The following is a 17,837-nucleotide window of genomic DNA, read 5'->3' as shown; positions in this document are numbered from 1 at the left end:
CATTCTCCTCTGACATCAACAAGCCATTGTTGTCCACACAACTGCCACTCATTGGATATTTTTTTTTTCTGACCACCCTCTTTAAACCCTAGAGATGGTTGTGCGTGAAAATCCCAGTAGATCAGCAGTTTTTGAAATACTCACACCAGCCCGTTTGGCACCAAGAACCATGCCATGTTCAAAGTCATTTAAAATCCCCCTTCTGATGCTCGGTTTGAACTTCAGGAAGTCATCTTCACCACATCAAGATGCCTAAATGCATTGAGTTGCTGCCAGGTGATCTGATTAGCAATTTGTTTGCCAGGCAATTGAACAGGTGTACCTAATAAAGTGGCTGGTGAGTGTACGTCTTTCTTTCCTGATTGGGCTCTAAATCCCACGCATGCACCATACAAGATCTGGCACAGCTTTACTAACAAGCTGCCCTCTATCTAGTATGGCACACATGCAAGATCTGGCCAGAGTTCTTGTAAGGCCACCAGTGCCTAAAGGGAAACCAGAAAATAGGCTGATAAAATGACTTAATATGTTTATGAATGGGTATATAGTGTGCTTTGTGTTTGGAGGGTAATGGTCTGCTTTATCAGTCTGACTCCCTCACTGGCTTCATGTATATTTAGAAGACTTCCACAGTAAAGCTGGTCATACAGTGTATACATTTTGCTTAGTGGGTGGCCCTGTTGCCTCCCCCTCCATTCTTAGAGTAAAGAACCAAAGGTGCTGGGTAGAAAATTGTTGGCCTAGCAGGCATAGTCGGCTGTCAAAAGACAATAGTTGCATATAACTTCTGGGCATTGAACTCTGCATCCAGGTATAGAAATCCTATAGAAGCTCCATCTTGACATGTCAGTGATTAATCTTGCTTCTGGTAAACAAAAACTCCATCATCTGAATCAGTAATATTTATTCAACCATCTGGTCATATCAAACTCTAGATTGTTCTACATAAGAATGGATGTTGGATAAATACAGAGGTTTGTAATTTGGAGAACCAGTCAACACTGCACACTTTGCTGATGGCCTTAACCCTTCCACAGCCAAAGCTACATGTACCCCAGTACAGAAGGGTTAATCGGACAATAACCTGGAACAACACATTTTTATACGATATCTGAAGCAATTTCTGGATTTTATCTGCGTTCTCTAAATCTAATCCATAACAACAGGAACACGTCTCTTATATCTCATATCTTGTATAACAAATGTATGAGTTAACATATTAGTTCTTTTCATCCTGACATCTGAAATGTTTTTACCACCATACAATCAACAGAAGAAAATGTTTGGCTCCAATGTCATTTCTGAACCGATGAGAACCTGTTGCCTACTGGACGCCCAACATAATGTAAAAAAAAAAAAAAAGATCAATAGCACCAATTTTAGGATGTTTTGATTTGCCCTGACAAGTATGTGGAAACATAGAATACATGAAAAGGTTTTCACCTTATGACATTTTAGTGAGTTCTAAATGACTTCCAGTAAATGTCTGGGAAATGGTGGCTGGAGAGACATGCTGGGACTTGAAGCTGCTCAACAGCTGGAAAGCTTCAGTGAGCTTAATGGTACACTTAGACTGTAGGCTGAGAAGTGTTTTCTGATTGCCATTCTGTGTCTGTTTTAGATTTCCAATAATTTTAATTAACCTCCATTATATTCAAGGGCATTAGCCGCAGCCTGATTGGGAGTACTGCACTTCCAGCTAAGGTTAAAATGCAACTCATGCCTAACTTTTTTTTTTTTTAAAGTAGAAAAAGTTAAAGGAACAGCTTACAATAAATCAATAAACAAACATAAGGCGCCGCCGTCTAAGTGTATTAATTTAATTAAAAACAAGTAAAGGAAAGGGTTAAAATACACTCACAAGGATGAGAGTAAATGGGCATATCATCAGTCCTTATTTGCTGGCAAGCCTCGATGGACAGCGGATGGATGAATGGATGCAATGCATCCTTAAAACAGCTCTGCAGGATAGGTAGAATAAAGCTGGACTCTGTCAGAAAGCAGATTAAGTCCGTATGACAGGCTGGAGTTTATTTACTAAAGCTGGAGAGTCCAAAATCAGACCCCCTTCTGCATAGAAACCAATCAGCTTCTAACCTCAGCTTGTTCAATGAAGCTTTGGCAATGAAACCTGGAAGCTGATTGGTTTCTATACAGAAGTGTGTCTGATTTTGGACTCTCCAGCTTTAGTAAATAAACCCCGCTGTGTCTTCCTCCAGCAGCAAATATAGCAGCACTGGAATGCAAGCACTAGGACCGGAATCAGAAGTGACGTCGGGATATATTGACGTCAAATCGTGATGGGTGGTAACATGTTTCAGAGCCCACAATCACTCCTTTGTCAAACTGTGCAGCTCTGACTAAAGTTGAATAATGCCCTTGCTACAGTTGTAGGCTGTTTGCGTACCTCATGAAGCCTGACTGGAATACTTCCAGGACATTGCTAACTGAGGCCTAATCTATATTGCTCACTTCCACCATCACAAGAGTGAGCTCTCAGATGCTGAGCTTAGAGCTACTGCATCAGGGAAGAGAAAGAGCACATGAGGGGGTTTGAATGAGAGAAAGAGCTTGCTCCTGAAATGACGGAGGTGAGCAGTAATGACTAGGCCTCACTTAGCAACATCCTGGGAGTATTCCAGTCAAGCTTCATGAGGTACCTTTGCTTTGTGAGGCATTTACTGCTTTATGAGACATCGACCAAAACAAGCAAAGGAAAATAGCCAAAAGAAATACATACCTCTCCATAATGCAGGGGTTGGACCCCTTATCAACAGTCTACTTATTGCAGATTTTCCCTTACATCTTGTCGGATGATAACATTGCCACAGAAAATGAAGGTAGGGTTGATATCCCCAATGAGACCTCAATCCACTCAAACACAGATGCTAAAAACATGGCCATATGTGACTAGATTTTGACTAGTTCACAGAAACATTGTTCGGAAGAGCATTCATTCTTGCCATGACTGGGTCAACTAATTTAATTTGAAAGTCTTTAAAACATCAACCTGTTAGTTGAATGCAATTTTAGACATGTTAAGCAGGCAATACATGGGTCAGTTTTTTTTGTCCAACCAGTAGGTTGGAAAAAAAAATTGACCCAATTACCTCATTCATACATTTGAGGTAGACAGGGGGAATCCTTCTCAATGTGCCTCTGTATTCTGACAGCTGGAAGACTCCCCCACCATTAGACTACAATGATCAGCACAGCAGTCTATTGCCTGCAACACTGATCTAGCAACAATCTAACAACAAAGCAGTTAACAGAAGTCAGTGGATAAATTGAATTCTGTTGAATCACAGTGGCAAAACATGGATCGAAATCCAGCCGGTCCATGCTGAACCAAACATATTTTGATCCATGTACGGCCAGCTTAATACAGGTTTCATTACAGTATGTAAGATTTTTCCTAGTAAATACCACATTTTCAGTTATAAACTGAGAAAATCTTTCAGTCTTGCACTTTTCTTCTTTTTTTTTTCTTGTTAGCACATTGAAAAAGAAAAAGCAATTTAGCTTCACTAACCGTTAGGAAATCGAATGAACATTCCAAAACATTTTGAATTAAATTATACTGCTATATGCCCAGCTTTACCCTTCCCCACTCTATCCAAAGGTTTAAAAAAAAAAAAAAAAGTTTTTTGCTTGAGTTGCACTTTAATAATAGCTATGTTGATCAGCAGGATACCTGTAGGAAACAGAACTGAAATGCATCCCTATCATAGGTACACTAACCCAACTGGGCCCAAAGCACACCACTTTGTATTTAACATACATTTGCTGGCAGCCATTTGTAAACAGCATGAAACTTCTGGCAGAGTGATGGTTAAATATGAAGGCATGCTTACTCCAATTTATAAAAACTGGGAGAAAGAAAAGTGTATGGGTTCCCTTTACATTGGATTCTATCAGTTGTATTTCTAGTGCAGGTTAGAACTAGTATAATGTTTTACAAGAATACAGACAAACCATTATTATTGCCACAAAGACACAGTTACAAGGTCTTCCATGGAGTATGTAATTCCTCCAGTGTGTCAACAGTCATCTTTATATGTGCCAGCTCCATTAAGGAGCTCCAAAGACAATCCATTTGGAAAGGGCATCAGTATGATATGGTCTTGCTACCCGGGCAACAGTCCTATTGAGACACACTCCTGGATCATTGAACGTCTCACCCTATGATGACAATCCATTCTTTTCACTTGGTGCGCTTGTGACTTTGCTCCTTTGGTCACTGCAGGTTATAACCACAGCTCTGGATAAGACAGGTGAAGATAACGGATGAAAAGTAGATCTGATTACTTTCTAAGCAACACAGAGACTTCCTTCCAGGTTTTCTATTGTGCCCTAATGAACAAATCATCATTGAAAACATAATCTGCTTTCAAGCCATAAGACATGATTGTTCTCTACTACTCTGATCAATTTTCGAGTACAATAATGACATGAACAGAGATGAGGTCATATTTGTTGGAAGATTATGTCCAAACTCCAAGACAGAACAAAACATGTGCAGTCATTACTTCCAATGAGTTTCATTAACACCACAACAGTATATTCTATTGTGACAATATTTTCTTTACCTTATTTTTCTCACATAAAACATAGCCCTACAAATAGAAAATCTATGTCATTCATCAAAATACACTGAATTCTTCCAAATTTGAACACAAAAATTACATCCTAAGAGATTCAATGTTACCACTGAACCAAGGGTTCAGGCTTCACTGAAAAACTGAACGATGATTGGTTCCTAAAAATGGATTAAGGCATAGTGTCAGGCCCAGGGATTTATGGGTAATCTGCAATATTGCCGCCTGTGTAATCTCCGAGTACAACCCCAGTGTCACACTGAACAGCAGTGCGGACAGGCTGGTAATAAGAAGACAATGGGAGTTGAGGAGAGGCACTTCTTTCTCTTAGTGTCACTATCTCTGGTTCCTTTGGTGTGTGTAGAGTTTGGGCTATGAAGGCTTTATTAAAGTTATGCAACTTTACTTGGAAGTGCACAACCCTCATGTTTCTGTAAGATTACAGATTAAAATTATGTTTTGTTCTGCATTTAAAAAAAAAAAAAAAACCTGGTAAACTCAATCAGAAATATATAAACAGCAATGACTAGGAAAGTCGTGGTTGGGAGTTACAAACTCTTGTAAGCAAATTAGACTTTCTATTGTGTAAAGGCCATACTATAAGGCTTTATAAAAAGAAGTCTGTGTAGACCCAGCATGCAGTACGGCTAGAAGCATTCCATTCCATTATCTATAATTGCAATAGTCTTATTCTGGCCATACACAGCTCAAATTTTGAAGTTTGTTGAGCCAGGAGGTACTGACAGGGCCACCCATAGCTTGAATTCTGTTTAATTCATCAGAAATTGTACAAAATTCAAGCTATGGATGGCACCTGGCTCAACAAACTTCAGTCTGGTGTTCTGCCCTGAGAGCGGTGTCTGGCAGAATACAATAGCCAGCCAGGAAGATTTCCCTTTCCAGACTTTTTAGTGTGAATATGGGGATCCATTGAATATGCATGGCTAGCCTTACTGGGTAATACTCTAGACGAGAGGTCTCCAAACTGTGGCCCACGGGCTGAATCTGGCCCTTTGCTTGCCTTTCACTGGGCCTTGGGGGACGATTACTTTCACAGATATTAAGCACTATTCTTTCCACTGACACCAAGGATGGAGCACTATTCCTTCCACTGATACCAACGATGGGGCACTATTCCTCCCGCTGACACCAACAATGGGGCACTATTCCTCCCGCTGAGACCAGTAATGTAATGCTTTTTACTCCCACTGACCACCAAGCCTATGGCATGGTTTACTCCCACCGATGCCAGGGCATTGTCTACTCCCATTGGCCATACTCTGGCCCCTCTACAGTTTGAAGGGCAGTAAACTGTTCCTTTGATTCTTAAGTTTGGAGACCCCTGCTGTAGACACAAGCAAGATGTGGCAAATGTATCAAGGCCTGCTAACACATAAGGGAAAGAGTAAAAGGTGTTGCCCCAATCAGAAGCATGCTTACATTTTAAAAAATTTGATAGAAAAATATCAGCTGTTTGCAAGTTTCTATGAACAACAATTTCAGTAGGCTCTTCTTTGACTTGCTAACACCAGGTTGCCTTTGTCAACAATCTATAGAAGGGCCCAAAAGCTACACAGAACATTTATTTGTGCCCTGACTAACCACCAAACCTACATGCAGATCCAAATATCTTAAATTTAAATTGTCTTAGGGTATGCCAAAATGTTGGTTTATGTTTGGTACAGTACATCATCCTGTTTTAGTGTTCTAAGTGATGTGTTACACAGGCACCCAGAGCAATGACAGATTTTCAGTGGGGAAACCTCTGTGGTATTGCAGCTTAAAACATAATTATTAAAATGCATTGTCAAGAAAAAAAAAAGAAGTTCATATATGACAACCTGGGGACATGGAATGAACATGTAATCCCAAATTATTTACAAATGTAGCTAAGAGCTAATTATTGTCCGACATTCCTCTGTGTAGTGAAATGCAGATTTTAGTTTGAGGGTAAGGACTGAGTCACTGTTCATTAAATTTATTTTTTTTTCATGAAGCAGAATTATAGTTCAGTAATGTTTCTAAGGAGAAGTCAAAAGCTCACTGAGCAATTAGGACCTCTTGCTGTCTCTCAGTGTCAAACCTGATGTTTGTCCCTTGATAACGAATTCAGCTGGCCTTTCAGATGGCAACCATCTGACCCAACACCATCCTGAACTGCTGGGTGCTATTACTGAGATCCTTGACTCGTTCCACCATATCCTTGGCTGCCGATGGAGATGGGTATTGAAGTGCTGCTGTCTTGGTGGTGAGAACTATCTCTTTGAGCTTGTCACACATGAGGTTGCTGTAGTGAGTAACCTTGTTGCGGATGTCCTGAGCTTTGGCTTGCCGTGACAAAGTGTCCCCTATAAAGACCAACTTGTGGGCACTGAGGATGACAAACTTGCTGTGAGCTACAAAGATCTTGGGAGGCTGGTTGGTACTGATGGAGCTGTAAAAGGCATCAATGGCATTGGTGAGGGTGGTGACATTGGCCTCGCACTGCTCTTGGTAGAAGAGAAGAAGCTGCCGGTCAGAGTTGCAGAGGGTGCTGCGGACCTGGCTGTAGTGTTGAGGTGGTGTCCAGTTTGATAGGTCATTTTCAATAGGTCGGGCAACCTCCTCTTCCAGGCGTTCAAACTGTTTTAGCTGCAAAGAGACATCAACATATTTTGTGAATTTTACTTGGTAAAACTGTTCAGTATCCAATTAAAACATTAAACTCTGCACTATATTCTCAACATTTTTGAAGTTTAATGATGGCCAGTGCTGAACCAGCTCCTCAGTCTTTCCTTTCACTTTTCTACATAATCTTTTGTAGCTGCTGGGGTAGGTGCAAAGGGGTATCCAAGATGGTGGGGCCCAGGAATCTCAGGACTTTTGAAAGTCTGGACAAGAAGGCTTTTACAGGTAAACAACACGCATAAAATATATTTTAAAACATTTTTGTTGAAACGAAAGTTGTGGTGACACGGCTTCTCTGAGGTGTTAGGTTGGTCATAGACAGGCTCATAGTTAAGATTCAACAAATTTATATTTTTCTTATATATAAAAACTCAACCAATTATGTATTGGCAGAGTATCTCCTTGCCCATGCAAGGCAAATCATGGTGTCTCTAAAAAGGCCATCCCTCTACCGTTTTATACTCACCTTATCTTGCTCCTCCTCAGCTATCAAGAATACCTAGCACTTGGGTATGGGGGAGCATAGGACCTGCTTTCCTGTGACAGTGCCTCCACTTCTATGGATTGCGGACACAGCCTTTAGAGGTTGGGGATCCCTTTGCAGATACACCATCACTTTACCTAGCATGGGCAAGGTGACAGTGTCTCTGTAAGGATGAGCATTTTAGAAGGATATCACTTTCCTGTATAAGCCTGCATGCCTTTACACCACAGCTTATTAGCCATGATTTAACAAGTGTTCTATTTAAACCTATTGTAAATTAACTTAAAGCACAACTCCCACCCTGTTTAAAGCTTTGGATATGGAGTAGGAAGTCCAAAGCTGGTCACCGAAGGCCCAAATTTTGAATGATTCCTGCTGAATTGCTCGAAATTCGAGCAGCCCCCTCAGCACCAAAATTATTGGCCGAACAGTGACTGCATCATATCAGGTGTAATCAATGATTGGGTATTCAGGCAGCTGTGGGTGCTGTGGCTGCCTGAATACTACTGTCAGCAGGGGAGATTCCTTCATGCACACTAAATGGATCAACTGATTTTTAAATCAAGACATGTATGGCTCGCATTAGAATTTTATTTTAGGTTTTATTTAGGCATACAAACTATTTGGGTTGATTTTCTTTCATTCCCATATCTGTGATCAGTGGTGTATTTAGGTTTTGTGCTGCCCTAGGCAACACAAAAATTGGCGCCCCCCAGGAGAAAAAGCCTGACATTGACCAAGAGCACCCCTGCCCTCCACAACCACTGCCCCCTAACGACGAGAGAGAAAAAGACACTGACATCCCCAGGAACGAGAGTCGGGCTGTGCATACACTGTCATGAAACCTACAGCATCTCTCAGAACCCACCAGGTCCCCATGCCACGTGTGTCCCTTCTTCCAAGGGGCTGCCCCCCCCCCCCTGAAAAATGCCGCCCTAGGCAAATGCCTTGTTTGCCTTGTGGTAAATACACCCCTGTCTGATGCATGTGCAATACATGAGGAGTGCAGCAGTCACTGGGACAGAGACCCTAACGCTTATCTGTCATGAGAGACATAAGAAGGCTACAAATTTTAAAGAACTCCGGGATAGGAAAACCCCCCCAAAAAACATTAGTACACCCCCTACACAAAACAGTTGATAAAAGTTTGAAAATCTTTACCATTTAGGAGAAAATTCTAATTGAATTTTCATGACTTCATCTCTGTCATTCAAAAGATAACAGCATCTGCTCTGCCAAGGAGGAGGTGCAACAGCGGGAATTACATCATTTCCTCTCCTCTCCTCTTTGCAGTGAAAGTAAACTACAGTTCCCATCAACCACAGGGAATTGTAGTGAATGTGGGCGGGAACTCTAGGCCTGTACATGTTGAATCTGTCTGAGAGTCTTGGTCCACCCACCCCAGCAAGTGGGGCAGAGGGATGTGCCAAGACCAGAGGCCAGGGGAATAGGAGGTATAGCAGCCACTGGTCTTACAAACAGGAAACCAAAGAGAATTAACAGTTTGATTTGAAATTGAATAGGCTATTTCAGAGCACCTACTGGGCGAACCAGAAGATGGAATATGTATTCAGTGAAGGTAGGAAATCAGCAACAAGGACATGTAAATAAGTTTTTGCTTAGATATCTGCTTTAATCTCCCCTTCCGGGGAAGCTAGTTGCCTAAACGTCATGGTGACTATTTTGCTCTCATGCTCTGATTGAGGTTTCGGACTCTGCTCGAGGTTTCGGACTCTGCTCATGCCCATACATTCTCACAGACCCAGACTATGTATACAGATGCAGAGTAAGACCACTAGCATTTTTAGAAGGACTTCAGCAACGGTAACCTCCATATCTGAACAACTTCTGAAAGGAGAGACAGATGGACAAGTGTTCCCTTTACCTGATGCTGTTCCAGGTGACCTTTCCCTTGTCGAATAATGTTTCCTTTCTCTAGCAACTCCTTCTGTGTTTTCTCAAACTCTTCCTTACCCTGCACAAAAGGACATCATTTACTCTCCATGAAAATATCAACTGAACTCATAAATGAACAAATCACTTTCATTAATATTTTATGAACTAAGATTTTTTTTTGTTATTGCCATAAAGTGTATTCCTATTTCATATCTCTCTTTTGGCTCCAGGCAAGAGAAAGGATTCAATCATAAATATGCAATGTGTACACCTAGGTACCGGGTCTGTTTTTTATAGAAAATATAATTTTCTGTACACTATTGGGGCTGCAGCAGTAAATTAATTCTATTTCAGGCAAACTTATTTAGGATGAAAGAACTAATAACAGTGCAATTATGTTCAACTGTCAGCATCGTCAATTATAAACTTACCCATTTGATGTAGAAAGATAATTTTTTTTAACTGGCACCTTATATGTAGAGGCAACGCTGCAGCTTCCAAAGTGAGGGCAAGTTCAAATAACCTGACTACGTAAAGGATAACTACTTTCCTAAAGTTATCCTTTATAATGACCCCTGTGCTCACTCATCATCAATTCTGGCAGAACTATACTGTGTGGCCGCAAGGAACACATGAAAGGTATGTGGCCAGCACATCTTAAACTTCTGCTCAAGGAATCACCTTTATTGATGTCCATCCAGCATGCCATACAGCAAAGTGCAATGTATCAGAAGGGTCCCTTCATCAGGCAATCATGTAAAGTAGTGGTCTCCAAACTGCGGCCTTTTGCTTGCTTCTATACAGCCATCAGGGTACTATTCCTCCCACAGACACCAACAACGGGGCATTTTCCTTCCACTGACACCAATGACGAGGAACAAATCCTCCCACTAATAAACAATTAGGCACTATTCCTCCAACTAATGCCATTGATGGGGCACTATTCATCCCACTGTCATCAATGATGGGGCACTATTCATCCCACTGCTAACAACGATGGGGTACTATTCCTCCAACCAATACCAATGATGGGACACTATTCCTCCCTCAGACACCAACAACGGGGCATTTTCTTTCCACTGACACCAATGACGAGGAACAAATCCTCCCACTAATAAACAATTAGGCACTATTCCTCCAACTAATGCCATTGATGGGGCACTATTCATCCCACTGTCACCAATGATGGGTGATGGGGCACTATTCATCCCACTGATAACAACGATGGGGTACTATTCCTCCAACCAATACCAATGATGAGGCACTATTCCTCCCACAGACACCAACAATGGGGCATTTTCCTTCCACTGACACCAATGATGGGGAACAATTCCTCCCACTAATAAACAATTAGGCACTATTCCTCCAACTAAATGCCATTGATGGGGCACTATTCATCCCACTGTCACCAATGATGGGGCACTATTCATCCCACTGACACCAATGATAGGGTACTATTCCTCCAACCAATACCAATGATGGAACACTATTCCTTCCACTGACACCAGTGACGGGGCACTATTCCTTCCAATGTCACCAATGATGGGGCATTATTCATCCCACTAATACCAATGGTGGGGTTCTATTCCTCCCACTAATACCAGTGATGGGGCACTATTCCCCCAACTAATAACAATGACTGGACTGACTTCAAGCACTATCTCAAGTTTTTTTTTACTCCCACTAATGCTAGGACATTTTCTACTCCCACTGTTCACTCCGGCCCTCAAAGTCTGAAGGACAGTAAATCGTCCCTTTGTTTAGAAAGTTTGGAGACCTGTGATGTAAAGGATGATAGTACGATACTGAATATACAGTTATGTCAATATATAAATGTCTTGGACAACTTCCTGCTGAACATCATTTAAAAGAAGGTTTAATGGTACAACTTGCCACAGTTTTTTGCTCTGCTTCAGGGGTGCTTTTGCTTCTCATACTTATTCATTTTAACAGTTTTAGAACAATTATATATAAAAGTAGATACCTGTATGTAAAAAAACTATTTCTGTGCTATCTACTTCAACGTGATAAATAATAAATAAGCCGCTGCAGTGAATCAGTGTGAAATAACTGTTTGGAATACTGTGGTGTATGTTTATATAATGGAGGATCACAATGAGTTCGGAGGCCTTTTTCACTGACTGGAAATTAGTGGGAAGCAAAGCCACAAACTGAATAATTGTGTTCACTTTATGTGCTTTTTCAGTTATTGTTTTACATGATCTTAAAATTAGAGTGATTTGAACAATTATTTTGTTAATATGTTATTGTATTATAGTATGGGAGATTATATAGTAGTGCTGGAGTTTCTGATTTTTGAGATATCTGTATGTACTTTTATTTTCATATTTCATAAAGAAAACATTGTGGGGTGTTTGCACAATGTAGTAGCACATGCCAAGGATTATGTGAGATTAGGTGTCCCAAATCATTGGGTTTCTGGTAAATGCAACATTTTTAAAAAAGAGTAAATACCAAAAAGGACAGCAATGACAGTCTGTGTGCATCTCTCAGTTCATGCTTCTTTTAGCCCTGGTTCACACTGATACGGTGCAGAATTCGCAGCGTTTTCGGTGCGAATTCTGCACCACAGCACAATCGCACCAGGTTCATATAACTGATGTGGGTGTGTATGTTAACAACACCGTGACATCAGTCCCCAAAATGCAGTGCGATGTGCAGAATCGGATCGCATAGGTGTGAATACCTATGCGATCCGAATCTAGTGCGGACCAAAAAAGGGTCCTGCACCTTTTTGGTGCTGTCACTTCCTATGGTGGCACACCTGCGGGCTCAATCCTGAGCAGAGCTGCCTGCCTCTGTTGACATAGACAGTGTGGCTCAGCCCTGCCCCCTCCTCACAGGATGTGACTGACAGCAGAAGGATCCAATGGATACTGCTGCTATCAATTTGTCCTGTGAGGAGGGAGAGAGCGGAGAGAGACACTGTTTTCAAGCTAAGGTAAATATAAGGAGGGCTGGAGATGGTGGAGGATCCTGCAGAACAGAAGGGTCTTTACCTCGATGCAGAGAATGCATTAAGGTAAAAATCCTTAAAGTGTTATTAAAGTCAAAACATTTTTTAAAAATTAAAATAAAAACATGTTATTACTCACCTGATCTGTGCAGTGGTATTGGAGCAGCCCCAATAGAAGCAGCCCCTGGCAGTGATCTAGACTGCTCCTCTTTGTAGCGTGTCCTCATAGCAAGCTGTTTGCTATGGAGGCAAACAGTATCCGAGCTGTGTGTCTATGGCACCGTGCTCCATAGACTTACACAGCAGGACTTAGCTCTGCCTCCCACTTCCTCCTCACTGCATTTGATTGACAGCAGCAGGAGCAGAGAAATAGAAAACATTTTTTTTACCTTAATGCAAAGAATGCATTAAGGTAAAACGTTTTTAGCTTTAGTATCACTTTCAGCCTTTAGAACCACTTTAAGCAATTTAAAGTGGAGCTCCACCCAAAAGGGGAAGTTCTGCTTTCAGGACTACTCCCCCGCTCCCCATTAAGGATTGGCACCTTTGGGGGGGATTTGACAGGTACCCGCTCACATTTCCGGTCCGATCGCCTAGGCGATCGGGAAGAGAAGGTGTCTTCCCTCCCTTCCTGTAGTCTTTTGGGACATGTGACAGGTCACAGAAGACTACAGGACTATTCATAATGCACAGTGCTACTCGCGCAAGTGCAGTGGGTACCTGGCTGTGAAGCCGTAAGCTACCACAGCCGGGTACCCACACTGAAGATGTCGGCCTCTTGGAATACAGGACAGCCGGTGAAACGAGCTGCGGGGGACAAACCGCGGGACCAAGGGATAGGTAAGTGACTGTTTTTTAAAAGTCAACAGCTACAGTTTTTGTAGCTGCTGACTTTTATTTTTTGACAGGTGAGTGGAACTCCGCTTTAAAGAACTACTCATCTTGAAAGATAATGCAGCTTTTTAACTGAAAAAAAAAAATCTCCTTTTACGTGAAACCAAACTCAAAAAGTGAAGATTTGCTAAGTTATAGAAGTGGTAATTAAGTCTAAGCAGTACTATGAAAAATGTAAATCCCTGCCTCTACCAAGATGGCCACCTCCACATAGAGATAAACTGCACAAAAAGGCATGAAAATTCAGTAATGGGGAAAGATTTGCTGCAGGGACACCACAGACCGTACTGGTGAATGATCCTTTGCCCCATACCTGACTTTTTTGGGTACAGCTTCGAGTTCGGTTCCTCTTTAAATAACAGTAAGCACTCCACGTTATGTTCTTCTGGTCATATTGAGCAGCACACGCTGTTCTCCATTTAATACAAATTTGTATTAAAAAATGCATTATTGAATTAAACGAAAACATGTTTCCTTCTTATCCTAGTTTGATAAACAGTATAAAGTGAAATAAATTCAATTTGTAGTTTAATCTAAATCTACTTATGAAACCTAGTGTTATCTAATTAATTATCCATCTGCTATTTTTTTCTGGCACTTTAGTTGCACTGTTCCAGGCTTGCTGTTTGGTATATCAGCAGTAGGTGGCGATAGCGGCTTTTAATTTAGAAGCCTGCCTTGTTAGGGCTCATGTACACTGCAGCTGATAAACTCACCTTCAGGAGCTTTTCTGCATTTTTTTTCAGCAGCCCCTGAACTCTCCCTAATGTTTTCCTATGTGTCCATGTACACATCATCGTTTACAGTCATTTACAGGCAGTTGAGTTTATAGTCATTATTTTGAACACCCCAAACTTGCGTTCAGGAGTAGATTTTATCAGCGTTTCAAACGCCAAATGCTTGTAAACGCTGCTAACGGCATTTATAAGCATTTGCGTTTGAAAGCATTTTTTAACTGTTCCATATGTGCTGTCCAGAGCCTTTTTTCATCATCAGAAATGCATGCAAAGCGTTTTCCATGTATTCAAATGGACCTGGTACACCAGGGCAGTCAGTTCCAGGTTTTGCGAGAAGGAAAAAAATGGTAGAATGTGCCGCATTATGTTGGAATTCATAGTGAATACTGCCAGAAAAGACAGGTCATCTCAACACATACCGCTCTCTCTGCTTCTGCTCTCTCTATTTCTGTCAAAATGTCTGAAATAGGTAATTTTTTACTGTTTTTCAGTGCATTCTGGGCATTTTGGAAAGTCTCCTGATGTTATCTTTAAAAAACGCAAATGCACATAAACATGGTAAGCAAACACAGTTAAACAGACATTTTTTTAACCTACTTTTCCAGCAGTTTCCATCGTTCAGAAGAGTTTTCCAAACGTCCTGTGTACCCGGGGCCTTAGATATGAGCTATGTGTTCTGTTGTATCTGAGAAGTCAAAGTGCTAGTAGGCCTACATACCATTAACCAGCCTAGAGCTTCCAGGAACCTACAACATTTCATAGACTCACTTCTTTTTTTTTCTCAGCGTACTTAAATGTAAGTGGAAAGTGACACCAGTTGTGGGAAAGAGGGGGCAGAAGGTCTCCGGTGACAAACTGATGTCTTTCATGCAGATGGGGACATATGGGAACTCTACATTGGCTTGAGGACATATGGACAATGTGGCTAAAATAAAGACATAAAAGGGCCAAGCAAGCAGGTGACCAATGTACAGGTAACATTATACCAGTGGGAAGACGAATGGGGCATTTTAAAAAAAAATATCAATATTACATCCAAAAAGAAGAAGCACATTTACAGCGATGTACGTGTTCTAACAGGATCATGAAGAACAAATCTTGTCAGACGTCCTAACTAGTGGTTGAAAACTATTTGCATAGCAATCACACTGTGTTCATGCGATTAGCTGCCTGTCAATGAAAAGGTAACAACTAAAGCAGGTCGCAGAACGCAGTGCGTTTTCCTGAATCAGATTATTTGAGTATGAACACCCATGCAATCCCATTCCAGTGCAGCAAGAAAAAAGGTACCTGCACCTTTTTCTTGTGGATACGGTGCGATTTAAGCCATGCAAAATGATGGGCTCAAATCTCACCACACAGAATCGCATGTGATGTGACAGTGTGAACTAGGACTCAATGGTACCTAAAACGTGGGTGCAATTCTGCCACAACTGTCATGTGATGGATTGTGCTGCAATTGTGCAATCCACATCGCACAAAACTGGTTGTCCCAAATTAAGCTCCTGCTCTTTTTTTAGGTGACAAGGTTAGCGCGATGTTCTTTGTCACGATTGCATTGCGGTTTATCGCAGCCAAATTGTGCTGTGTTTAGGTGACATTGAAAATGAATGGTACCTGAACAAGCGTCGTGCGAATTGTCAGTTACTGCAGTGCGCTATGAGATCGCAGACAGAATTGTGGCAATTCTGCCATGGATACCAAACACCTAGATGTGAACAAAGCCTTATGCTTTAGGGCTCATGTACACGGGGAATTTGGAAAATGGAAACTGACTGCTGGAAAACGTAGGTTAAAAAAAACGTCAGTTTAGTGTGTTTGCATACCGCGTTTGTTTGCGTTTAGCAGCGTTTTTAAAAGATAACCTCAAGAGACCTTCGCAAATGCCCAGAATGCACTGAAAAATAGTAAAAAAGTACCTATTTCAGACATTTTGAGAGGAATAGAGAGAGCAGAAGCAGAGAGAGAGCAGTATGTGTTGAGATGACCTGTCTTTTCTAGTTGTATGCACTATGGATCCCGTCATGAGCATAATGCGGCACGTTCTACCATTTTTCCTTCCTGGAACTGACTGCGCTGGTGTACCAGGTCCATTTGAATAAATGGAAATACATGGAAAATGCTTTGCATGTATCATCTGCATATGGAACAGTTAAAAAATGCTTCTAAATGCAAACGCTTCTAAATGCAGTTAACCGTGTTTACAAGTGTTTGGAACGCCGGGAAAATCTACTCCAGAAGATTGGTGCATTCAAAAAAACCTGAGACATCCTGTTTAAATTCTGCACTTTGAATGGATGTAGGGAAAATATAGCTGTAGAAAAACTGTTACAACTTTTTGTAGATGTTTCATCTGTGTATCACCTGAGGCCAGTCATTTCACTGGGTATAGGTAAGGGTTTACTACTAATTTAAGGAAAAATGTTTGTGTCTCTCAGATGAAATGTACTGAGAGCGGGAGCTGGTCGGAATTAGGACATTGGCAATAGATGCGCTAACCAAATAAAAAAGGTATTAATGTAAATTCGGGAATAGGAGTTTGGAATTTATGCACAGTACCAACAATGATACAAAGTGGTGTTTAGTAAAATAAGCTGTCATGAATCAGCTTATAATAACAGGCTGTGATTTTCCCACCCATTAAATTCCCCCGCAGACTGAGACTTTGTATATCGGCTCATGTGATGGGATTATATCCCCTTCTACCTCGGATGTCATTCACTTTACACTATAGAAGCTTGCTGAAGCCTATCAAATATCAAAGACCTTGGGGCCAGCACAGACCAAATCACTGTGACTAAGTCCATTGAAAGATACAGTTGTTCTGCAAAGCAGCAGTTTGGTTCAGGGCAGCCCTACAATAACTCTAAGACGTGATGTTAAGATGTCAAGGAATGAAAGGAAAATGGACAGTAAATGCTTTGTCCTGGTTGTGAGAGATCTGCTTGGTCTGCTCTATAGAAAGCTTTATCACACATACGTAGGATGGCAGGCACTGGGTGCACCACCTATGATGTCAACGCACAGATAAGGATTCTGAGAAATGACTAGTAGTTATTGGACAATAGTGTAATGAGTATGCGAAAAAATGCTGATATAGTTAGCTTTAACAGCTACCCTTGGCTTATACATTTATGATTTTTTTTTTCAAAGCATTGACAACTTTTTAAAAAAGGTACTTTTTAGGTGGCAGGTAATTTGACAAAAAAAGGGCGCAAACGCCTAAGTGCAGTAGTCTCCAATCTGTGACCCGCTGGCCAGATGTGGCCCTTTGCTTGCCTTTATCTGGCCTTTGGGACACTTTTCCTTCCACTGGCACCAAAGATGGGGCACCTTTGCTCCCACTGACACCAATGATGGGGCACTATTCCTGCCAATGATACCCACAGTAGGGCACTATTCCTGCCAATGATACCCACAATGAGGCACCATTCCTTCCACTGACACCGATGAGCCACTATTCTTCCCACCAATACCAATGATGGGGCACTATTCCTCCCACCGATACCAACAATGGGGCACTATTCCTCCCACCGATACCAACGATGGGGCACTATTCCTCCCATTGATATGGCACTATTCCT

At 41.4% G+C, this 17,837-nt stretch overlaps 1 protein-coding gene across 2 annotated transcripts in view; it reads right to left on the bottom strand.

Annotated features, from left to right (window-relative positions):
• Positions 1 to 887: 887 nt before the first annotated feature.
• BCAR1 (BCAR1 scaffold protein, Cas family member) overlaps positions 888 to 17,837 on the bottom strand; it is a 208,529-nt gene continuing 191,579 nt past the window's right edge. The window contains exons 6-7 of one of the 2 annotated variants that reach the window (XM_089692853.1): positions 9,635 to 9,724; positions 888 to 7,229 (exon numbers count right to left, since the gene is read on the bottom strand). In XM_089692853.1, coding sequence (XP_089548979.1) covers positions 6,720 to 7,229; positions 9,635 to 9,724 — 600 coding nt within the window. In that variant the 3' untranslated portion in view covers positions 888 to 6,719. The remainder of the gene's footprint in view (positions 7,230 to 9,634; positions 9,725 to 17,837) is intronic. The other variant, XM_089692854.1, reaches the window with a different exon arrangement.

This window comes from Staurois parvus, unplaced genomic scaffold (genome assembly GCF_062004578.1).
Source record: "Staurois parvus isolate SC_StPar_1 unplaced genomic scaffold, SC_StPar_1.0 ptg000607l, whole genome shotgun sequence".
In the NCBI taxonomy this organism is placed as follows: Eukaryota; Metazoa; Chordata; class Amphibia; order Anura; family Ranidae; genus Staurois; species Staurois parvus.
The sequence above is the reverse complement of the archived record's forward strand: the minus strand, read 5'-3'. Positions and strand labels throughout refer to the sequence as shown.